The 24,987-nt window shown below is 37.7% G+C and overlaps 2 protein-coding genes across 2 annotated transcripts in view; both read right to left on the reverse strand.

The window, feature by feature from the left end:
- Positions 1–24,149, reverse strand: part of LOC144654999 (meprin A subunit beta-like) — a 188,745-nt gene extending 164,596 nt beyond the window's left edge. Inside the window, exons 1-12 of the mRNA XM_078515222.1 lie at positions 24,083–24,149; positions 23,155–23,322; positions 21,574–21,697; positions 19,635–19,726; positions 18,390–18,473; positions 16,037–16,173; positions 15,388–15,463; positions 14,056–14,073; positions 13,570–13,587; positions 12,126–12,263; positions 11,461–11,690; positions 10,291–10,423 (exon numbers count right to left, since the gene is read on the reverse strand). Of these exons, the coding sequence (XP_078371348.1) occupies positions 10,291–10,423; positions 11,461–11,690; positions 12,126–12,263; positions 13,570–13,587; positions 14,056–14,073; positions 15,388–15,463; positions 16,037–16,173; positions 18,390–18,473; positions 19,635–19,726; positions 21,574–21,697; positions 23,155–23,322; positions 24,083–24,149 (1,285 nt within the window). The remainder of the gene's footprint in view (positions 1–10,290; positions 10,424–11,460; positions 11,691–12,125; positions 12,264–13,569; positions 13,588–14,055; positions 14,074–15,387; positions 15,464–16,036; positions 16,174–18,389; positions 18,474–19,634; positions 19,727–21,573; positions 21,698–23,154; positions 23,323–24,082) is intronic.
- Positions 6,527–8,499, reverse strand: LOC144655481 (uncharacterized). Its single transcript, XM_078515737.1, has 2 exons — positions 8,293–8,499; positions 6,527–6,777 (listed from the first exon to the last, which is right to left on the reverse strand). Exons 1-2 carry the CDS (start codon positions 8,426–8,428, stop codon positions 6,569–6,571), a joined length of 345 nt encoding a protein of 114 aa, XP_078371863.1. The 5' UTR covers positions 8,429–8,499; the 3' UTR covers positions 6,527–6,568.
- Positions 24,150–24,987: the final 838 nt, after the last annotated feature.

A 24,987-nucleotide genomic window follows, 5' to 3' on the forward strand; every position in this document is an offset into this window, starting at 1 on the left:
GTTAGCAATTATATTACTTGAAAAATCCGCTATTAAGAAACATGTAAGGTAAAGAAATGTGTGATCATTTGCAATTAGAGGCCCACCTTCACTCAAACGGCCTTCCGATCGTTTGTTATTGTTTTCAAACGGCTTTATTGTTCACATCGCGATTTGATTGGTTGCCGAAATATTTTTACGAGGGAGAAAACGTCACGTATGTGTAAAACAAATCGGAGCAGTCAACTCAGCGATTTACTTTGTGACGTTGCCCCAATCTACGGCCTCAATTTACAAATCTTCAGGCTTCCATGAAAAGCATTTACTCCCAGTAACTTTGGATTTACTAGTGTTAGCCATGTGAAAGCTTCAATGACATAGAAAGCGAGAAGTTATTTAGTCTCTGTAAGCGTCAGCAAGCGACTAGGCAGAAGACTCCAACATTTACTATGGCCTTATTTAATATGGCCTTAAATCGTGGAGATATACTGCATCGAAACTGTGAAACTCTATACCAGACGACACAAGAAAAATAAAAACTTACACGATTTTTAAAACGAACCTAAGAACATTAAATCTTACGGGACTTTGTCCCGAGTAGTTTGTCAATTTTTATTATTGCTATTTTACTGTTTTTAATAATATTTTAAATTTCTCTTTTTAATTTGTAAATTTTAAATTTTTATATTTTAATCTTAGTTAGACAATATTGTAATGTGTAGTTATTCTAATTAATCTATTTTTATACACTTCCAAGAAGTTTTTATTTCTCTATTTTGTATTTTTATTTCGTGGCGCATCTGAAAACTAGCTTTTTAGCTAAGCGTGCAGACCACGTTAAATAAAGATTGTGATTGTGATTGTGATTACTTCGACATTTGATTGTTTTGCATATTGCAATCTTGTCTTAAAAGGAAACAGTGATTTTGAAGTCCTTCATTGTCATTATAGAGGATAGTCTGAAGGGAAATAAACATCGTATACGACTCGATAGCAACTCATTGATTATCGCGTGCAAAATAGCACTTGTCCAGTGACTCCCGCATTACAGTTTTATCCTTTGAAAGCCGGTCATACGTGTGTGCTAATCTTCATTCAGATCTACCTGAACCTGTGGCTAACTAAAAAATAATTATTTTAATTCAATCGTACGACGAAAGACACGGAGGAAGAAAAAGAAAACAGTCCTGCAAACCCATTCATTAATTACACAGTCGCGAGCCGTTCTGTTAATATCGCGCGAATAAAATCACATCAATCAACTTACTTGCCAAGGTTCCGCATCCAATACAATCAGGAATTCAAACAACATCACTACGAGAGATTTTTTAAATCTCCCTTTCTTTGATTCATAACACAAGCTCCTCTGAGACAAATACTGACTATATTTTCTTCGGGATAAGTGTACAGCATATAAAACTGCGAGGTATCATTTTGCAGGAAACATATAGGACGAATTAAGAGCGATAAAAAGGTCTGGCCGACACAGTCACAAAGTAATTCCAGAAAACAACAGCCGAAAATTGAAGAATAAATTAAATTCTTGCATGTTTGTGGATGATTCTCGACAAGATAACTCCGAAGGAAACGGATTTTGAAAGAAAACCTGCTCAGAAACAATTTCGTGCTGCACGAAATTCATAAACAGCAAACGCAGCGCGCAAGGCCTTTTTGGTGAAGGTGGGCTCCCAGAGACCACACATTTTAGACCACTTTTAGAACACCAAAATGGCATCAACACAATGGCTGCTGTCACATCTAAGACGTACCTAAAGTTTAACTTTAATTAGTCTCAAGTTGCATGACGTCAAACCTAACTGTGGTTAGTTCTTTCGGTCGACTTTGCGGTCAGACCAATGCAGTTATCTACAGTATAAGTTGTGATAAGCCTTTGGATAATTTTGAATTAAAATTAGTAATGACAACCCTTGTTGCTGATCCGTTAAATGTAAAACGTTGGCCGGTAAAAGCTGTGTCAAGTTGTTCCTCTATTTTTTTCTATTTTTTTACGGCAACTCGGCGTTTAGAAAAAAAATAAAGTAAAGCTTTTAAGGACGCCAGACGCCGAATAATTTAAGCTTTATTTTTGCTTACATTGGTTATATGTAACTTCTTGGTATGTGTTTTCCACGCTTTATTTTGCATATTTATGTTCAACTTGCACGTGCGAAAAGAATTGTCACATTCTGATTGGTTGTTCGTTTGTACCCTGCTTTCAGTTGGGTATAGCTTTAGTTAGTCTGTATTGTTTTGGATCACCGAGGCGTAAATTTTCTAACTATAGTTAGAGTGAACAGAGAAGCGGTCATATTACCGAAATAGCTAACTATAGTTATCCCCGTCTTATACTATAGTTAGTAGTCTAGATGTGACCGCTGCCAATATGGAGAGTACTTTTGATGATGATGATGATGATGATGATGATGAGTACTTTTTTGCCCTTATCATGCGTCACGCATTCCGGGTGTCTGTATAAGCACGCTCTGAGAATGAAAGTCCGAAGACGTTTCGTAGATAAAAAGACTGAAACATACAATTTGCACCCAACAGAATGACGTCTATAACTTAAACCGTATCTTTACTTTTAACTTGAAGAAACCTTACGATCATTCAATTACGCACTGAAGTGTGTACAAGCCAATCAAACACCAAAGAAAAACAGTTAAAAAAAGACTCTAAATTATGCTGCTGTTTTATAAATATTGAAACGCATTAGGTCAATTAATTTCTAACAGGGTACAATTACCAGAAAATAGTATCAGATAAAAACATACCGTAAACAGATTAACAGTGACCGAAACGTGTCCGTATAGCATAAAGGTCTCCGCACACGTGGGGACAAGACCCAGGGCGCAGCGACATGTAGCAGCGACATAATCATGTGTTGTTCACACTGCGGGGACATGAAGCAGGGACGTGTAGCGGGGACATACAGCAGCAACAACATCATGTGTTGTTCACACTGCGGGGACATGAAGCAGGGACGTGTAGCAGGGACATACAGCAGCAACAACATCATGTGTTGTTCACACTGCGGGGACATGAAGCAGGGACGTGTAGCGGGGACATGCAAAAGCGACAAAATCACAATATGAACACACCCAAGAAAATGTAGCAGGGACATGTTGCAGCGATACGTCCCCTCGTATGCACCCCAAATAGAAATGCAAAAGAAACAACGAAAACCAAACTGGAAGTTCAACGTCTCAAAGCCTCGCAGAATTTAATTTTTTCGCGTTGTTGTTTTGCAAAGGATAACTAAGGCACACGTGCAGGGCTATTGTTCATCAAACCTTCCGTTTGGTACGAAAACTCGTACTAGGTCTAACACGTACGGCTAGTTCACACTGGAGACGTGTCGCTGCAACATGTCCCTGTGACATGTCCCTGATACATTTTTTTCTTGCTTGTGTACATATTGTGATTTTGTCCCTGCTACATATACCCGCTACACCCCCAGCTTCATGTTCCCTCGGTGTGAACAACACATGATTTTGTCGCAACTACATGTCGCTGCGACATGTCCCTGCGTCTTGTCCCCACGTGTGCGGAGACTTTAAAGGTCTCCACACAAGTGGGGACATGTCGCAGGGACAGGTCGCACCGACATGGAGCAGCGGCAAAATCATGTGTTGTTCACACTGAGGGGAAGTGGAGCAGAGACATGTAGCAGCAACAAAATCACAATGCGTACACACGCAAGGAAATGTAGCGGGTTCATGTTTCAGGGACTTGTCGCAGCGACACGTCCCATCGTGTGTGCTGATTATTTTTGGCACGCGCAAAACGAACTTTGAAGCTGTTTTGTCCCTGCGACATGTTGCACGGAATTCCAGACGTTGAACTTCGTGCAACATGCCGCAGGGACAAAATGTTGCAGGAATTCGTGTTGCACGTGCCGAAAATTATGGTTGTGTCCAACCTCCACTGGACACAACATCAAATGGGACCATTTCCAGGTCTTAGCCAGTGGACGATGTGACTTACAGTGTAAAATAAAAGGACCATTGTAAATACGGGACTTAAAACCCACCCTCAATGAAAACATTGGCAGTGAAAAGCTGTGGCTTTATTAGCTCTCACCTATTGTTATCACTGTTGTTTATTATTGTTAAGCGCGTTACCAGTACCTCGCTTTGTATTTTTAAGTTTTAAAATCTTTCGCTTTTTGTAACCGTCACTTCTGAAGATGCGTGCTGTAGCATGCGAAACGTCAAGTAAATTTTAGATTCTTTTTTCAGACCATGCGTAGTCCATGTGTTATGTTTGTTTCCGCTGTTTGTATTTTATTTTTGGTAAAATAAGCACCTATTACGGACCTAAATTGCCTAAATTTGCGCTAATTTCTATTTATGTAAGAACCTTTTTAGGCTAACTTGGAAAAATGCAGGTTCTTACGCGCGGGTTTTTACTATTTTGTTTTACTTTATTACACGCGTATAAGCCTTTTTTGCTGAACCGTTCCGAATTTTCTTCCTTGCTCCTTTCCATTTCGTTTTTCTCTGCTTTCGTATTCTCTCTACCTTCTTCCCTGTGCATCTCTTCTACTGGCCTGAAAAGTTTTGATCTTAATCAATGGAAAAGCCTGGAAAGGAGACCAGGTTTGATCAAGTACGGGAATATTGGCCTGTTTTACCGCCAATTTTACACTAAAAACTGATCAGGTTTTTTTTTTCGATTAGCTCTGTGGGAATGTAGTTAATATTCAAAATGGACAGTCCTGTGGAAAGATCTATCCAACCCCTACTAGCTAGTTGCATAATTATCTCAAGAATTTGCTGACGTGTAAATTGGTGAAGCCACAAGTGGTTGAATGGCCATTCCTCCAAATCCTGGGAATATCCGGGCTTAGCTTAATAAGGGTTAACTAAAAGGTGCTGTGGTTGCCTTAAGCAATTTCAGTAAGAACTCCAAATAACAAAACTACCATGCTTAAAGGGGCCGCCACGCTAAGGGAAAATGCCGTAGCGTCATGTAGCAGGGCCAAAATAACAGAACACATAAGGAAATGAATAGCCACTGTAAAAAAATAGGGGACGGCTGCACACAGACTTGAAAGCGAAGCGAAGACATGTTGGCGTGTCCAATTGTGGTGCAATTAAAGTATCCTGAGTTTGTATTACAAAAATGATACCAAGAGGGCACGGTAACGAGTCCTGCAATCTGATTGGTTCTTAGCGCGGCCAAGATTTTCCTATTTCTACCCACGGGCCACGGTAGCGCTTTGAATTTCGAAGAGAGACGAAGAAGCCATGACAGTCTTGCCCTCCAAAATCAATGTAGTTGCTCACCAACCGTTGTTAATTTTAAAGGGAAAAAAAGCAGTGGAATAAAGGGCCTTGAAGTTCTCAAAAAAGCGAGTATTTATTCTTTTTATTGACAAATGAAGTTATAGTTTTATGGCCGTGATTTTTCGATCGTTGTTTGTGCATTGGCACTTATTTTCACGCCATTGCGGATAACTACAAGTCGCCGGTTTACAAACTCTATTTATCCTTTCAAACACCATACTGCTTTATCGCCATTTAAAAATGAGATGCTTTATTAAAAAACAGTCAAATTATTGCCGCAATATTGTGCCGTGTGCAGGCGACCGAACTACACATTTCACCTTCTTTCAGTTTCACTTTCACAGACTTTTTGTCAAAACAAAATACCTTGAGAATCATAACAGAGTTGTTTGACTCGTTAAAAACAAATGTAAAAGCTAAAAACTACGTGTTGTAAGTGCTTTCCAGCCCGAGAAGTAGGGATAGCTAGAAAATATGTGTGGTTTTTTCCAGTCCGAAAATTAACTTAAAGAACTTATAAACGCCGAAATGTAGTTAAAAGTGTTCGCGACTCGCTGATTTTTTATGCTCTGTTTCAGGTGCTTTTCTTATTTCTGAGGAACTCTTCCGTGAGCACTGTTTATCTTAGCGAATTCATTTTGTTTAGCGATAAGATCTGATAGCTGTCGCATTTTGCTTGGTAGTAAGCTCTTATAGCAAACAGATCATTCTTCACTCTTGCCATAGCTTAGTAATCGATAACATCGATTACTAAGCTATGGCTAGCTTAGTAATCGATAAAATTGGATGCCCGCGTAAACACATTTTGCAAGACAATCTTTGTAGATATTTTTTTTAATAAACACATTAAAGTAGGAAAAAATAAATAAGTTATTTACCGGCTTAGGGTCGGTCCGTATAGTGAAAAACTGTGACCCGGCCTTGAAAATGCCACCCGCTCACCCTGCGGCCTTGGTAGCATTTTTCAAGACCTCGGTCACATTTTTTCACTATATGGACCGTCCAGCCGGCAAATAACAAAAATGTATTTAAGTATTAGTAATGTAAAGTGTAGCGTGTGATATAGCTGTTAATAATAAATATTCAACAAAGTGTACGATTCAATGTGGGAAAGACAGATTGTTATACTACTCAAAGCAAGGACTGAAAAAATAAAAAAAAAATAAAATAAACGACAAAACTTTAGTACGTCATTCCGGGTAGTTTTATTGGATTGAATGTCACAAATCATATGGAACTGGTGCAAACTCTACAACAATATCATGAATATCTCTTTATAGTCTGATCAATCCAGTTTTTCACGTAGCGCACTTTGGCGTACACTCCATACTTCCCGGGAGCAGCGCACCCAGCTCCCCAGCTGGTGGCTCCTTCAATAAACCACTTGCCATTGTATTCGCAGACCAGTGGACCACCACTGTCGCCTTGGCAGGCATCAACTCCTCCTTGATCCAGTCCTGCACACAGCATAGAGTCGTGGATCTGGTAAGGATAGCCCCTAAGACACCTATTGATCAACGTGAGGAATAAGTCAATTATAGTTTGAGAAAAGGTGTTGTTAACGAATTAGTTACTTAACCATAACGGAGTAACAAATTCACAGCTATGTTTTCTTAAACATTTTTTTAGGAGCGCCATTGTTGAACGTTAACATGGCAGCTCTCGAATATCCACCTGTTAAATACCTATTACTTATTGCACGTTTTATGTCCATTCTTCCTTGACGATTGGAAACTTAAAATGACTTGTCCTACAAAAACCTAAAAAACATTAAACTGCTACTGAACTCTCCTTGCTTAAGTAGACCAAACCATTTGGAGAATTACACATTTTGTAATGAAAAGGCTCAATTTCATTCACTCGAGGATAATTCCACAGCTCTAGCGAAATTCACTAAAATAAAGGGAAAGAGCGAGAGTTTTGCGGTTACAAAAACTCAAACTTTACAAGTAGTATACCTTTAAATCCTCATTTAGTCACACATATTAAAAATATTGATCGAAAACAGGTTCAATTTGAGTATTTGGAGTCCCCGCACACGAAAACCGACTAATTTTTTTCCTTCGAAATAAGGTTCCAGCGGAATGAATAAAATACATCAGGATTTCTTTCCCACCTAATAGCTTTATTTATATAAGGAAATTTCGTTCGTAATCCGTCGTTTTCTTCCTCAGTCGTACCGTCACTGTCTATTTTTATAGCACAACTAAAGTAAAGCGCGCGTTCTGATTGGTTAATTTAGCGTCTACAATTTGCCCATGGGTGCACGCTGACGTATGCCTTCAACCTGAGCGCGCGCGCTGATCTGATGCGACATGACACAAAAAAGTGCACGAGTTTTTACATGTTTTCTCGATTTTCCTGTGAATTTAAAGCTAAACATAAGAAAAACCATTTCTCCATAATGCTGAAAGACTGAGGTATAATGCAAGTTTGAAATAAATCAAAAGCTTGTTTGTTGTTTTCTTTTACGTTTTCGGCAGCGTTTACGCGAGCACTACACGCAATTGTTTAAATAAGCGTGCGAACTTTTACCTAAAAAAAAAACAACAACTGTAAATCGCCTAAAGGTTGTGCTATAAAACAAATGGTAAACGTCACAGCGTGCATTACTGAGTTACAGATGCACCTGGGAGGTTTGCTAAGCACTCAAGAAGCTAGAGTCGCCCTCGGCTATCGCCTCGGGCGCTTCTTTCACGTGCATCTGTAACTCAAAAGTGCACGCTGTGACGTTTACCATTTGTTAATTGGTACATTATATATAATTAGTATAACCTTGGTATTTTCTACCTTAGAAAACCATTTCTTCAGGTTTCATTCAATTTAAAAGTAATTTAGTACATAGGAAACATCACTCCAAAAATTTTGACGTAGCTCGGTGCCGATAGGGAACACGTCCCCTCGTGCGTCACCACCATTAAGTTCTGTTTTAAACTGAAACAGTTAAAGGCAATTGATGTTGATTGGGCGCTCGATAGCATTGAAGGTTTCTGCAAAAGATATCGAAATAAAATAATTGTACCTGTTCTTTGAGACAAGTGGCACCGCAGCTTGCTGCAATATGTCAGGAGAGGCTCCACCGGAAGCCAGTGTGCCCCAGCCGGTAATCCAGCATTTCTTCCTAAAATTGTCAATTGGCATGGCTGGAGTGCTTCCATCTGGTACACACACCAGTCCGACGTCCTTGTTCAGGAGAGCTGGTTTCTCGAGTTTTATCAGGGCAAAATCGTAACTGAGACCAATGGGTTTTTGATAAGACCAGTGGGGGATAACATTACTAACTCTGAAGTCTTGCTCAGTTCCAATTTTATAGAATCTTCTATGAGCACCCATTCTAAAAAAGGAACACAAAAAACATACTGACGTCATGATGTAATGTATATGAAAATGATTCATATATGAACAGCGGATGTATATGAAAGTGATAAATGATCATTACAGTGAATTTTCAATTTAAACAATTGGAATAAAGCAGTGAAATGATAAATGTATGGCTTCATAGATCAGTCCCAATGTGTGGCTTCATATAGTTCAGTTGGTAGACTACGCATCTGTATCGCGGAGGTCACGGGTTCGAATCCCGTTGAAGCCCTGAATTTTATTCAGGCTTCTTTATTTCAATTGCTTACTTTGGAAATTTACTGCGGTGATCATTTATCACTTTCATATACACATGCAGTTCATATATGAGTCATTTCGTATACATTACATCATTTCTCTCCTCTCACGGGAAAATATGAATTCACAATTGCCCTCGCTTCCAATGTGTGGCTTCATAGTTTAGTTGGTAGAGCATCGCACCGGTATCACGGAGGTCACGGGTTCAAATCCCGTTGAAGCTCTAAATTTTTTTAAGGCTTCTTTATTCCAATTGCTTAAATGGGAAAATCACTTTCACCTTGATACTTTCGTCTTGTCTGTCATGAATCAAGGCATTTTTAAAAGTAACAATAGAAAGAAGGGGGTTTTTTTTTTTTTTTTCTTTTTTTTTTTTCGTTTTTTTTTTTTTTTTCTTTACCTCTTTTTTTTTTTTTTTTTTTTTTTTTTTTCTTTTTTTTTTTTTTTCTCTAGTCTCCGCCTTTCTTTTTTTACATCTTTTAAACTTTGCACTTTCATGATTCTAGATAAACTTGATTTAATTAGAATTATTATACTTGTTACTTTGTCATATCTAAAAATTTGTACTCTTACCTGATAAAAAGGCTACTCGGAGACTTCCCTTCGATGCAGTGGGCAGCAGACAGCACCCACTGAGGTGCTATTAGCGAGCCACCACAGAATGGAAACCCAGATGTTGTGCGCAGCATTGCCTGCCAAGGCCAACTGTTTGGTTCAGCATTAGTTCCACCAACAATGCGAACATTGGGTCTAGATCCGCACTTACCTACAAATTGACACAACAACAGTCAGTTGGTAGTGTATTAGCTGTCTGTTCATTTGTTTGTCTGTCTGTCTGTCTGCATCTGCATCTGTATGTCTCTCCGCATGTATGTGGGTCGATTGCATAGTTGGTCTGGACGGGTCGGTCACTCGCTTTTATGGTCATTGCCCCGGAAAAGAACCAACCAAATTTTGCCTATTTTTTTGGTTACCTTAAGGGCACTAAGATTTTGAAATAAAAATAAAGGGGGTCACCATATTTGTTTAGGAGCAGCGAGACTTTGTATATACCGCAAATTGATTAATAATTCCCTTGCGAGCACTGGCAAAGTACACATTTCCAGTAATAATTAAATTTTACTTCTTCAAACATAACAATTGATCTGTTTTCTTTTCACAGAAAGAACTTGATCGCTACACCCAATCTCTGAGAAAGAAATGATAGGTCACCATACTCGTTTACGAGAATGAGATGATTTATTTTTCTCGCGGACCAGTAACCGCGTAGACAAAAAACGCCATTTTGTTTATGTGCGCGCGCGAGTTACGCGTAAAATTCTACGCAGTAAGGATGTGCAATGCAATACAGGGAAATGACCTTAAAGTTGGTCACCCTTAGTAACCGATACAAATCACCTACCAGGATTTGGAGGCGTTGGTGGTGGGGGTGGGGTGGGCGGACCTCCCCCTCCGCATGATCCCCTTGTTATGGAAAAATCATCAATAGCGATGTCTCCCTTAAAGCCTTTTCCACGAATTCCTATAAACGAGATCTAGAAGGAGGAAACATAAAAGACTTTGCAGTAAAACTTTGTTTTCAGTTTCTAGTCTCCTAACTGGCTATTTTTCTTCCGAGTGCGCATGGTCCACGTTGGTCAATTGAAGAAGATAATCAATGTGGACCATTTACGTTTCGCTTCCACTTTTAAATCTTGTTTTGGGGATGCTTTTCTTCTCGATTAGGGGTATAATTTGCAATTTTGGTTTCACTTCGGGCGTTCAAGACCTAACGCCGACCTTTTTTTTTTTTCCAATCAAGGTAGTTTGGTTTAGTTCAAACTGCCATAAATCATTGATATTTTCTTCATAGATGCAAGTTTTCCATGACAATGTTTTGCGGTAAAAAGAGTAACTATAGTTTTTATAAATTTCTTGCATATTTGTTTTAGAATAAGATCTTTTAAGAGGCAAATAATAAATGAACCATGTCCAGGTTTTTAATTAATAAGGTGTTACAATTAATAAGGTAATTAAAAAATAGGTGTAATAAACATCTTGAAACTTTTGAACGGGCATGTGCACCCTTTTAGATGGGAGTACCCCCAGTCCTAGAAGCTTTGAAAAAGGAATGCTTTAGCAAACGTTAATTGCGTCAGCAGCAATGTTTTTCTAAGGAACTGTTCTTGGTATCATTTGTAGTAGATAAAATATGAGGGGGATTGTTGGGGTTTTGCGTGGGTTTGGGGGTTTTTTTTTTTTTTTAAATGAAAGAAATAAATTTATTATTTTTTTTTATTTAAATTAATAATTTTGTTTTTTTTTTTTTTTTTTTTTTTTTTTTTTTTTTTTTTTATTTTTATTGTTTGTTTCCCCCCCCAAAAATATTAAAAAAAATTAATATAATTAAAAAATTTCCTCACTTTAACACAGATGCTCATGATTCTTCGCCCTTTTAACTTGAAACGTATATAAACTTTGTTAAGAGCTTTTCTTCTGACATAACTGTATTAACATGTAAATCTTTATTACATGTTTTCTTATTCATTAATTAGAAAACAAAACGTTTAAAAATGAAAAAGTAGCCACATACAGTTCCGCGGCGATTGATGGTAACTTTGGCTCTTTTCCATTTATCTCCTTTGTCTTTTTTCTTAGCAAAAATCTTTGAACCTCCAAGGTACACTATCAGTCTATTAATATCTCTTCCATACATGTGGTAATAGAATGACAGACAAGCAGTTCCGCCACTGTATCCTTTGAAAAGGAGGACTGCCTTGTCTTTTGGCCTGCGTTTCGATGTCTCGATGTAAACATACTTCCCTGCATGTGTTGAGAAAAAAGAACAAGCAATGTATCGTTGAACAGTAACTTTCCGAGGCGGCAATCATAATTTGCTCTTGACGTACTCGAAATACTTGCCTTAAGCAACGTTTATCTTACTGACTAGGAAGGGTGCCTGAGTACGATTCTCACTGAATACTAATGAGGAACACAGTTCCCACGGGTACTTACGCCAGAATTCGAGCACTGTGCCCTTGTCAGAGTACAAGCTCGAGTTGGGCAATAAAGATGTTAGGGACTTGCGTTCCCGATGTCAGAGCACAACACAGTTTTTGCCGGGACCTAGAAACCAGTTCTAATCAACGAAGTGTGTTCATTTGCCCCGGAAACAAAAGCAAATGAAACAAAAGCCATTGGTTAAAATGGAAGTTCTACAGACAAGCGAGCTAGCTAACACAATTCTTTATCAGTTACCTGAGCCCGAATGATCAGCTGAAGGACCTGTTCCATGAGTAGGAGTTTTACCACCCCTAACCATCCAGTCGAATTGGTCAGAGAGAGACTGGGACCATCCTTTACAGAGGCCGTTGTCAAAGTTACATCTTATCGAACCTTAATGAACAAAAGCGATATAATATGTTAAAATTTACATTAAATAGCTCTAAGCTAATGTTTCTGTTTGATTTGCTTTGCAGTCTGCATGTTTCTGCCTGACGTGTTAGGTCGAATTCTGCAGCTTATACCTTCATCATGACCGTTCCAGTAACAGTTATTCAATCCCCTGCCCCTTCAAACAGTTCACCAGGTAGAGCAATGTTTACTCAGCGCCGTAACTAGCAAGATGAGGCACTTGCCTCGTCTAGATTTTTAACCCAAATTAGAAAAAATAATCCCCAGTTGAACAAGATTAATTTTTCTCAAGAAATGCCTCAAAAAATTTGACTCTAAAAGAGTTTCAGAGCTTCAAGTTTTCAAAATTTTCTGGAGGACCTGCCCCCAGAACCTCTAGCCTCTAACCTCATGGCTAAGGTCTGGTTACGGCCCTGGTTTACTTGACAGTTAAATTGGTTGGAGGGGCAGAAGAAGCTGACAAGAAAACACTAAAAGTGTAAAACTATTACTAGTAAATGATGATCATTAACAATATATTAATAAAGCATAGATTATAACATCGTATATAAAGTTCAATCTTATAGATTTTTAGCTCAATTGACTACAGTAGCCGACAACAACAAAACAAAATTATATAAAACTACAGTACGGAAATCCTGATCATGAACAAAATCGAAGTTAAGTAAAGCGATATGTTGAATCGAAATTATTTTTTACCTTGAGGCCCTTGGGTTGATGAAAAAAAAAAATAAAAACAATGTTAAGCAACAGTAAATCATGATTATTTCTAGGATAATATTATATAAAGAAATCTTTTCGTGGAGATACTATCATTGGTTTGAGAGATATTTGCATTTGACTGTTCGACTTATAGCAGGGGGGGGGGGGGGAAGAAAGTCATCACTTTTCTTTGAAGACATAGCAGTGCCTGGAAACGGTGCGAGTCTATGTCAATCAAGCCGTTGCTAAGAAAGCATCATCCAAAGTTTTGTTTTCTCAGAAAGATTTAAATATCAGTGATCATGACTGCTTGCGTGTGAAATGCGAAGAAAGGCAGTTTTTGAGTTTGATGTTTTTTTTGCATTTTTAGCCAGACTTCTCAGCTGATGTTTAACGTCACTGAGAATGTTTTGACGGCGTGGAATAATAATTGTCCGGCAAACTTCAATGGAGCAAACAAAATGCAAATAGCTATTGTGTTTTGTGCACGGTCAAGACCAAAACATACGAACTAAACAATGAACTTTGTCAAGCTATTCACTACGCCCTTATAGTTATTATTATATAGTTATTTTTTTTTTTTTACCTGGAGGGCGAGGAGTTTCTAAAAGAATTAATAAAAAGCGTATAGAGTAAAATATAGTAAATTGATATAATTCACAAATAACTTATAACCTAGACAAGTCAAATTACTTTACTATCTACTTTCTAATAAAAGACAGGCGACGAGCTGCACATGTTATAATGGGTAAACACTCGTTGATTAAAGATTTGCTTTCAAGTTGCTTACAGTTAATACATTCTATACTAAGATATTTATTAAAAATATATATCAGTATATATTTACCTGGAGGGCGAGTAGTGGCTGAAACGAAATATAAAAAAGCGCGAGAGTAAGGTAATCATTATTTACTAAAATTATAGTTACCTAAACAGTTTATTATTTACTTCTAACTATACAAAAAGCTATGAATACGTCACAAGCTACATAAAATCATTTATTTCTAGAAATAAATAGCATTTATAGTTGACACATTCCAATTTGATACATTTATCTATAATATATATTCACCTGGAGGACGAGTAGTAGCTGAAAAGAAAAAATACAATGTCGTAAGACTACGGTAATCATCATTATTAACAAGGTACCATTATCTAGATAGTTGACTATTAACTTTATAAGGAGCAACAACGGGTGTTGATTTGAAAATAATGTGTGCGGATACACAAAACGGGAATAGTACGGTAATTAAATTACGTAAGCGTATAAGTTTATTCTAGCTAACAAATTGATAATCAACGTGTCACTTACTGACTTAGATTCGTTTCTTTTTAAAGCATTGCGCGATAACGTTTTAAATATATATTCTTTTTTAATCGGGCGAAAGCTTATAATACATTAATCAAAATATTCCTCCCACAAATCACGCGCACTCACCATCCACCGTGATACTATAGTTAATATTCAACAAGGTACATTTGTGACTATTAAAAACTAGCAATGGTATATTGCAATTCCTGCGTTTTGATTGGTTAACAGGCAATGGTATATGAGCTCATATACCATTGACCACAAATATGGTAGCCAAAATGCGTCAACGAAAACAGCTGGGTAGCTCAAATCTTGCAATTATTTGGGCGTTTTTAATTAAGCAATTATTCCACTCGCAATTGTTGGATATGAGATTGTTATAGGTTGGCTATCTACCATCTCATATCCAACGCGCGCTGGTGGAACAATTGTTAAATATACATTGGTCAATTTTTACAGCTGCTATCTCTTCTTATCCAGCCCTTTTGTTGGCAATTTTTTAAACATTGTGTATGATAATAAGAGTTAAATAAATGGTGACCTTGTTTTTCGACTCTCGATATTAACCATGATATTTCTAAATAGACCTTTCCTTTAATGTATCAATCCCGGGGGGAGTACTCCATACAATGGCCTATACGGGGAGGCTCCGCCCGAAAGGGGTACCTTTTTGAGGCTTCAGGTATATAAAAGGGTAGGGATTTCACAAGTTAAGGTATATGAAAGGGTAGGAAATTCGGGCATTAAGATATTTAATAACCTTTAAAGTAAATATTTCGAACGGACGCAACTTATGGCTGTATCGTCCTTTATTTATTATAAAGCGCTTCATAAAAATGTCAAGAAAACGTCTTGTTTTAAGTATATGTCGTGTCGTGTAGGTATATGAAAGGGGTACCTTTTTTTCAATAAAAGGTATACGAAAGGGGTACTTTTTCTGTCAAAATGGTATATAAAAGGGTAAGGGGTTGGACCTCGGGGCGGAGCCTCCCCGTATAAAATTTTTTCGAGTGCCCCCCCCCCCCCCCCCGGGTACCAATTAATTAGTGCACAGTGGTGTAAAAAAACCCGGAAGATATGATATTTGAAAACCTCCTGGACAGTTGTAGCGCCGCCTCATTTCCACTGCGTCAGTTGCACTGAGTTTAGTTTGTCGACCAAAGGTAACCTGAAAAAAATAAGACATTAAGAGGCGTTAAGATTAACTATCGTTTTAATTTAAAACGAGCCAAATATTGTGGAAATAACCAGTAAATACTGTGCCCATTACCGTTTAGAGTCTGTCACTTAGACGCTAAGTATACAGAGTCTGAGGAGGCTGTCAGTGTCTCTAGGAAGGTTTTATTTGGGTAACTTTGATGTCCTAGCACTAATGGATGATTAGTTGGCGCGCACACTTTTTCAGTCGGTGGAACAAGTGCCAGTTGATGGCGACATCACTTCTCCGAGAAGTGACCGAGCCCGCGGTTTTCGTCCCAGAAGTGGCTAAACATGACGTACATTTGTACGCGCGACGGCTTTCAGGGTGATCTGGAGCGCTCGCGCTAGTTTTTGATTGGATGAAATAATTCGGAAATTGCGAGTGCTTCAACGAAGATTTGCCAAGATATTCCCCCGACTGTTTTATTCAAAATTACCTCGTAGATCTCGTAATTAAGAACATAATAACACCCGAGGAAAAAAATTGACCTTGTTGGCTTCACTATCATTCAATCTTTATCAATAGTCATCCCGGGCTTACCCCAGGTTTCTTAGCAATCATTGTGGGCTGTCCATTCTTCGAGAATGCTCTTTCCCCATAGTGCATGATTGATGCGTAGTCATAGTGGGTGCCATAAGCATCACTCCCTATGTGTTTCTTAAAATTGTGCTCCATTCCTGGAGATCACCAAAAGAAACAAAATAAATGGGCATTCTCTTAAATGAAATCTGAATGAGGTAAACACATATTGCAAGGCAATCTTTTGTGACGGTAGTTTGAGGATATCACAAAAGTACACTAGCAGATCCTCTCTAAGTGAGCCTTGCCAAAAACTCGACAAATCAACAGCAATAACATGGCGGCCGGTGGGGGACTACTGCACCTTTTAAAGATACATTAAAATTATTTCAGTTTGTTGATTTGAATCTTTTTCGACTCATGTGCACAAAAAGGTTTAGAGATGAGTGAATTAAAAGTTATCTATCGCGGTTCATTCGCACTAGGCCAATATAAATTTATTTATTTATTTACTTTTTTAATGTTTTTTATTGATTTAAGTTACAAAATACAAAGTTTGCAAAACACAAAGATTACAGTGTGCTTGTGAAATAAAATCAGTGTGCTATAGAAAAGAAAAAATGAGTTAGAAAAAGGAAAAGAAAAAAAAGAGAAAAACAAAATACCTTATTACATGAAATTTTCGCAACACGTTAATTTCGCGAATTTCGCGATTCCAAAAAAATCGCGAAATGTGACGCGAACAATAAGTGTCGCGAACATAACATGACGCGAAAATTAAGTGACTCGCATTATGTCAATTATCAAGAAAGAATATGTTTAGTACCACTTAAGGAAGGAATTTTCAATGTAAATCGATGTTGTCGTTAATTGACTCAAAAACAATAACTCACGTACAAACATGTACTACTTGTTGACATTGTGAGAACTGCTCTGTTGTTGCTATTGCCGAGATTTAGTCGCCCCCTTTCCGTTTTGTTAATTTTGACGTTATTCAGTGTTCCTTTGATGAAGTCGTTTTATTTAATTCAAGGGCATGTTAAATAATATTGCCAAGGAAATGTAAATTGTTGTCTTACTCAAAAACGCGAAATTAAAGTGATTCAAAATTCAAAATTTTCGCAAAATCGCGAAATTTAAGTGTCGCGAAATATGCGGCACCTCAAAATCGCGAAATTAACGTGTCGCGAAAATTTCATGTAATAAGGTAGCAGAAAACTTAATAAAAAAATAACAACAAGAAAACAAATCCTAGATTAACACATACGCCAATACCGAAGTGGAGGTAAATAGTGGTGGATATAAACCGAGCCGCGAGGTAAATATCCACCACATTCACCGACACTGAGGTGAATAATTGTTTTAGTATACACCACACAAGTTGAATAACTAGAGGACCAAAATATCACTTTCTGTAAACAAAGCGACGCGCGAAGGCAATTTGTTTCCCTTCAGCTGCTCGGGGGTGAATAGTACTTTGCGAGTTAACCACTCAGCACGCGCGAAAAGCATTCTGTCAAATATTGCCATTATATATATTTTGTCCCACATAAGAAAGTAAATAGAAATTCAACATCAAGAAAGGCTTTGCTAATGAAGAGGTGGTGATCAAAATGATTTCCACGTGCCATGTAAATCGTGGTATATTCCTTTTCCCTTTTCAGTTAAAGGCTAAAATAAACAGAAAATCACTAAATTTCACTTTTTAATAGGAAACGCGAATAACAACGGGATTTTTTTAGAAACATAAAATTCAATTTAATTAGCGTTTTCCTCAGCATAGCTGTTGTGGCTGGGTCAGGTGCTCTTATATTCAATTTCTGAAACACTAGAAAAGCTCGCTTTTATATGTGGCTGTTAAAGATGGCTTGCTGCGGCACCGTCGAAAAACCGCTGACTAGAACGTAATAGAGATCGCTTTGTGTGTTGCGAGGATATTGTAAGTTGGTCCCAGACCTTCTTTCCTTTCCATCTTCCCCACCCTAGGTTGAACCCTTAATTTTCCTCTTGTAATTTGTAATCACTTATTACCGATTATTACTGAAATGTTCATTATATTTTTTTTAAATCTCCTGCTTTTTAAAGTAATTTCCGGTTACCCTTCGGTTTTACTTGCGTCTAATTTGGCAAACCCAAAATGTACTCTGCTGAGAGCCAATAATAAAAGACCTAAAGTGATTTATTAGTCTGGTAAGATTCTGATAAGCTGCTCAATTCAACCAGATGCGTTTGTATTAACCAATCACCCAAAAAATCGCAAAATTAACAAACAGTTAAAGCAACAAAATCTTTATGTGCAACCATGCACGAAGAGGGGTAAGTGCAAAAAACAAAATCGTAGTTCCTATTAAAATAAAAACTACAAAATTCCTACCACTAATGACGTTGTGCAAGAAAATTTTTAAGTAGTCATCTCGATCAAACCGAGATTGCTCGTGAAAAAAGCCAAGGGCGTGACCTGTAAGAAACGAGGAAAACAATTTCATTGTTTACAACTGTATAATAAAAATTTTCATTATATCAAAAAAGTAAGCCGTTCTAGAATCATTTATTTTTTACTGTACTCTTAGATAATAATGATGTTTAATAATTAGTGAATTCAACGACTAGGAAAAATATCCCGAGATCTCCCAACAGGCATTAAAGGCCACTCCCATAAATTTCGGATAGGGTTGCCCCGCGAAGGCTCTTAAACCCTGACTCTATTAAAGGATAAACAAAGCTGAAATTTGATATGCTTTAAAGGCCCAAAACCGAAAAATGACATCCTATTCAAGAGGAGGAGAAGCGTTCCGTGACGTCTCAAGTAACGGCTAACCGCGCACGGCAAAACACAAATCTTTATAAAATCGCTTTACAAAAACTTTCACGGGTAGTTCAGTTTTTTAAATACCTTTTTTTCCGTTAAGCTGGGCGTTTATTTAAGCTGATAGAATCTAAGTGCCCCATATTAGGATCATACCGGAAAAACAATACCAAAACGAGCAAAAATGATACCCTGTTTAGGACCGAGAACCTCAAAAACTATACCCTATCCCGCAGCACATAACTATAAAATAGTCCATATATGGGAGTAACCACCCGGGCAACCTACTCACCAAGCTTCAGTAAGCTTATGCTGCAGGTTAAAATGCCACAGAATACCCACAGACTGCCACGATTGTCTTAGTTGATGATCGTAATGATTTTATTACATTTTTATTATTTTATACATTGGTTGATTTGCCAATCAGTCAACTTACTGGTCGGACTCTTAACTACTCAAAGTTCAGATCTTACATTGTTAGTTTCTTAGAAGCCAATAACTTTTAGCAGTTTTGAAATTCGAGAATTTCGATCTTGCCAGAACGGAAAAGAGGTTATGATTTATCACTAGGTTATAAAGTATTTAATCCGGCTATTCTACCTGGAAACAAAAATCGTACTATCTGCAGTTCAAAGTTTAAGAACTTTGTGAAACGACAATCATGATGTAATTCCATCATCCCCTTAAGTTCGCTCAGCGAACTAAGCTTTACAAGATAACACCCACTTATAATTATGAAATTTGGTTGATGGATTTATTAATGAGCAATGTTTCTGCACGACATTAAGGCTGAACACTAAGAGTTACTTGTACCTATTTCGTGGGCCACAGTGCCGTGGTACCAACATCCATTACCCAATGAGAGCTGTTGCATTCGGCCTGTTGTACCCACATATGACCAGCATCTGAAGAAAAAAGAAAGCTTAATGATTTAACTAACAGCGAAGCAAACCCCGTAAAAGAGATGATGCAGTTATAACAACAGTAAAGTAACAAACAGAACAGTACATCCTAGTTATGCAACGCTTTCGAGTGGTATACTATGGAATATCCCACGAGTCACTTGTATTTTCTCGGTATACACACGAGCCTTTAGGCGAGTGTGTATGCCAAGAAAATACAAGTGACAAGTGGGATATTCCATAGTATACCACGAGAAAGTGTTGTGTAACTATTTTATACCATGCCATAGAAAATACGCTTACTAAAATTCGTCGAGAATACAGTCGCAGCGCACTATGGGAAGGTTGGGTTGAATACCGTCGAATATACAACGGCTTTCCTGTATTCTGATTGGCTGTATTTTCTATGGCATGGTATAAAGTACAGTACATCACAGCACAGTACAGCACAGTGCAATACAGTGCAGTGCAGTGCAGTGCAATGCCGTGCAGTGCAGTGAAGTTCAGTCCAGTTCAGTTCAGTTCAGTTCAGGTACAGTGCAGTGCAGTGCAGAACAGTGCAGTACAGTGCAGTACAGTGCAGTGCAGTGCAGTGCAGAGCAGAGCAGAGCAGAGCAGAGCAGAGCAGAGCAGAGCAGAGCAGTACAGTGCAGTGCATTGCAGTGCAATGCCGCGCAGTGCAGTTCATTGCAGTTCAGTGCAGTGCAGTGCAGTATAGTGCAGTACAGTGCAGAGCAGTGTAGTACAGTGCAGTGCAGAGCAGTTCAATGCCGTGCAGTTCAGTGCATTTCAGTTCAGTTCAGTTCATTGCAGTGCAGTGCAGTGCAGTACGGTGCAGTGCAGTGCAATGCCGTGCAGTGCAGTACAGTGTAGTGCATTACAGTGCAGTACAGTGCAGAGCAGTGTAGTACAGTGCAGAGCAGTGCAGTTCAATGCCGTGCAGTTCAGTGCATTTCAGTGCAGTTCAGTTCATTGCAGTGCAGTGCAGTACGGTGCAGTGCAGTGCAATGCCGTGCAGTGCAGTTCAGTGCAGTACAGTACAGTACATTACAGTGTAGTGTAGTGCAGTGCAGTACAGTGTAGTGCAGTGCAGTGCAGTACATTACAGTGTAGTGCAGTGCGGTGCAGTACATACTAGTTATGCAACGCTTTCGAGTGGTATACTATGGAATATCCCACGAGTCACTTGTATGTTCTCGGTATACACACTCGCCTAAAGGCTCGTGTGTACATACAAGTGAGAAGTGGGATATTCTATAGTATACCACGAGAAAGTGTTGTGTAACTATTTTATACCATGCCATAGAAAATACGCTTACTAAATTTCGTCGAGAATCCAATCGCAGTGCACGATGGGAAGGTTGGGTTGAATACCGTCGAATATACAACGGCTTTCCTGTATTCTGATTGGCTGTATTTTCTATGGCATGGTATAAAGTACAGTACAGTACAGTACAGTACAGTACAGTACAGTACAGTACAGTACAGTACAGTACAGTACAGTACAGTGCAGTCAGTGCAGTCATTGCAGTCAGTGCAGTCAGTGCAGTATAGTGCAGTACAGTGCATAGCAGGGCAGAGCAGTGCAGTCCAATGCTACCTGCGTCGAAATAACTGGTAATTCAGGTTGGAAAGTATTTTACCCATCCCCTCCATTTTATTTGTGTATTTAATTTTTTCTTTGCTGTTGTGTGTTGATCTGTTTTACTTTTTTGGAATTTTTATGTGTTTGGTTTTGTTGTTTCAGCATATTTATTTCCTTCTAAGGTTTAATTTTCCTTTACCGTGATATCATATAACAAGTAAAATTTTAAGTTTTAATTCATAATTTATTTTCTTCCTTTTCTTACCCAGATCCTCGAAAGAAAGAAACGTATGCTGACTCTGTGGTTCTTCTTTTAAAGCGGACACACGTCTTTTGCTCCCACTCATTCATAGCACTCCGGATAGCGTTCATCGCCCTTGGCTCGTTAGCTGTAAATTTTAACATCAAATTGCAGTTAACGTTAGACTAAAATTTCCACACCGACCTTCTATTCTCATGGTGAAAACGTTTGTCAAACAATCATAATCAACTTTATTTAAAGAGGGTGAACATATAACAGGTCGCTTAGGTATAAGAAATACCTTTTTTAGTAAACCGATGGCTCAGTGGTACGGCTCTGCGTTCTAAAGCGTGTGACCCGAGATCGACTCTCATACCCTGAGGCTACAATTCTTTTTTTCTTCTTATTTTTTTTTTCCACGGATATTATATTCATATCTGTCTTATATAGAGTTTCATTACTCTTTTACTGATTATCCTTTAAAAAATCGTGCCGTGCTCTAACCTACCCAGTCTTTTAATAACACATACATTAAGTCACTGGTCATCGTTTTCGAATATTCGCGATTATTTAAGAAAAGGCAATATTTCATCGTTTGGGAAACGATTGTTTCTCATTTACAGGGGTGAAGTATTTTCTACACTTATTTCTTTGAACTGATACCTTTGTAAAGCTGTATTTTTATTCACACCCGAGGGAAAAGAAATTTAGAAAGCGCCCGTGAGCATACCTAATTTGCATAATGTTAACACATGGATGGAAGGATGGACGGATGGCTCAACTTCCCCACTATACTCGTTCATTACGCATTCACGAGTAAAAATTGAGAGGTAATCGTAGGTCAAACGTCTTTTACTTCATTGATTTAATCACTCTTGTATTTCGTACTTTTTAGGATACAGCAAGATTCCGCTTATAAGACCCCCTCCCCCGCGCTTATAAGCCCCGCCAGTTATAGGCCCATCTTCCTGTAGGCCAAAAAATACATCCGATTATAAGGCCCACAGATATATCCCCTCCCCCCCCCCTTCTTCCAATATTGCTCCAAATATGACGTTTTAAAGCTTCATTCAAAGCTAGTTAATGAAGAACGTATTTCGTTCAACAATGCTGTAGATCATTTCGAAAGATTCTTTATATTCCGCTTATAAGGATCTCAGCCGGTGCATAAGCTGTACTAACATTTAACAATTATGCTGCGAAATCGCGCGGAATATCGCCTGATACTTAGCCGACGAGGCCGTAGGCCGAGTTGGCTAAAATCAGACGATATTCCGCAAGATTGAGCAGGATAATTGTTTTATTATTCAACAAATTGTCAATGAAACACATTTTGCAGAAAGAAAAACTGTAATTATGCAGCGCTTTACAAGATTTCGGACGAATCTTCGCAACCTACGTATATCGCAGGATATCTGTTATGTACAGATGACAGATATCGTTAACATTTTGACCATATATGGGCAGCGCGCGCATGTGTTGAATAATAATTTGAAATAGTTGTAATAGACAGTTTTTAAAGCGCCACCCAGATTAACTCTGAGTTAGTTAGACTGAGGCTATCCTTTATAAAAACTCAATTATCGTGATACAAAAAAATCTTACTTAATGAAGGCTCAATTCTGTATGCCATCACAGCACCAGGCCATTTTCCAGTTGGTATTGAGCTTCGGACATCACCGTCACCACTTTTGTATGCTTTTTCTTGTTTTTTTGTAAACCGCATGTCTCCCTCGTAGAGACCGTCGTCTTCTCCAATGAGGTGGCGATTTTCTATAAAGCCAAACAAAAAGATTTTGTCATCCTTTTTTTAATGAAAAAGTGATCTTGGAGAGAAATATATCTACGTAATTTACTATTAATTATACTTTCTAAAGAAAATGTGGTCAGATTTCTCTAGTCGGTAATTGACCGACTGAAATCAGGACTTTGCTTTTCATAATACGGAATTCAAGTTCTTTTTAGCAGGTCTAACTCTAAAAATAAAAACGAAAACAGCAAAATTCTTCTTGAGATCTTGAACTTTAAATGTTACTTTAATCTTACTTAGTCTCAGAATTTATACAACTTTCCCTTAAACTATTGTAAGAAAATGTATTGTCCCAATGATTTATTGCTTAAATAAGGTATTTTTTATAAAGTAGTACAACAAGTGCATTGGTATTGAGGTTTTTTTTTTATGCTTATCTTGTATTAATTTGTTGTTGTTGTTGTTGTTGTTGTTGTTTTTTGTTTTGGCTTGCCGCGTACCTCGAATATCGTGTACATTCTACCTGCACTAGAAGGCAGTTGAATTTATTTTCTGTATTTTAACTGCCATTGAGAATAAATTGTAGTTGCTTTTTTGTTGTCTGTTTTGCTTCGATCTTAAGACACGTATTTAGAGTTATATGTTTTTTAATTGATAGCTTGTCTTTGCTTCACTAACACTGCAAACTTTCTAAAACAGGTTTTAACGCCGTAGTAAGCGATGAGCGATATATGTGCTAAAACCTTCATTTTTAAATATTAGAGAAATCAGTAATATACTTACCCTCTGGATTGATAGCCAAAACGACAGCCAAAGCACCGCAAAATACTAGCATCGACTTCATGTCCATTTTAATAGTCAAAAGCATTTTGAGGCTAAAAATATCGCAGAAATGTCGTTTTTATAATGTAGTTTATACTTTTTAGGAACACCTACAACCGTTGTTTAAATAATAATTTTTATAGAAACAATAATTATTTTGACGATGTTAAATTGAAGGAATTATGCAAATAACAATAATTATAATGATTCTTTTAAACTTATATTTTAAAAAACTGTTGGGTATTTCCTTAATACTCATGCTGATTCAAAGAAATAAACATGTTTTTAAAAGAAGTAATCGTTATACAAGTAAATTCTATACAGCTTTTTAAACGTTCATCCACAAAAGAGTAATAATTAGCAGTACTAGCATCGCTTCCCTTTCTTGACGTAATGATCAATGTTATTATCATGTTTTCATGTAAATATAAATTCTTAGATATTTTGTAAACTTTTACATCTGTAAATTTAGTTAGGATCGAGCAGGCGAAGAGCCACTCTGTGGATATACTGCCCGAAGTGCCATTATTATTATTAATATTATTATTATTATTATTATTATTATTATTATTATTATTATTATTATTATTATTATTATTATTATTATTCAAATAATGAACATGATTTTTACAGATACACGATTTCATCATTCGAGGTAATACTTGAAAGTTGTTTAAACCGACATTGCTGTTTGCGCGCAATGCAAAAGGGTTATATTATTAGTAGCGTTTTTTTATGAGTCGCAATTTTTGTGTGGACTTTAAAGTCTACACATTGTTGTCATGCAGTTTTTTCCGATTGGGGGGTCACTTTCCGTGATAACTCGGGTTAGTGCTTTCGGAAGTTTTCGACAGTGATCGGAGAAT

This window comes from Oculina patagonica, chromosome 5 (genome assembly GCF_052425735.1).
Source record: "Oculina patagonica isolate OP01 chromosome 5, crgOcupat, whole genome shotgun sequence".
In the NCBI taxonomy this organism is placed as follows: domain Eukaryota; kingdom Metazoa; phylum Cnidaria; class Anthozoa; order Scleractinia; family Oculinidae; genus Oculina; species Oculina patagonica.

Excerpts from the sequence above, each read along its gene's own strand:
- LOC144655481 (XM_078515737.1), bottom strand. The coding sequence starts at position 8,428 with ATGGAAGCACTCCAGCCATGCCAATTGACAATTTTAGGAAGAAATGCT. Across the intron at positions 6,778-8,292 it reads CCACTTGTCTCAAAGAACAG|GTGTCTTAGGGGCTATCCTT; the intron begins GTACAATTATTT and ends GTTGATCAATAG.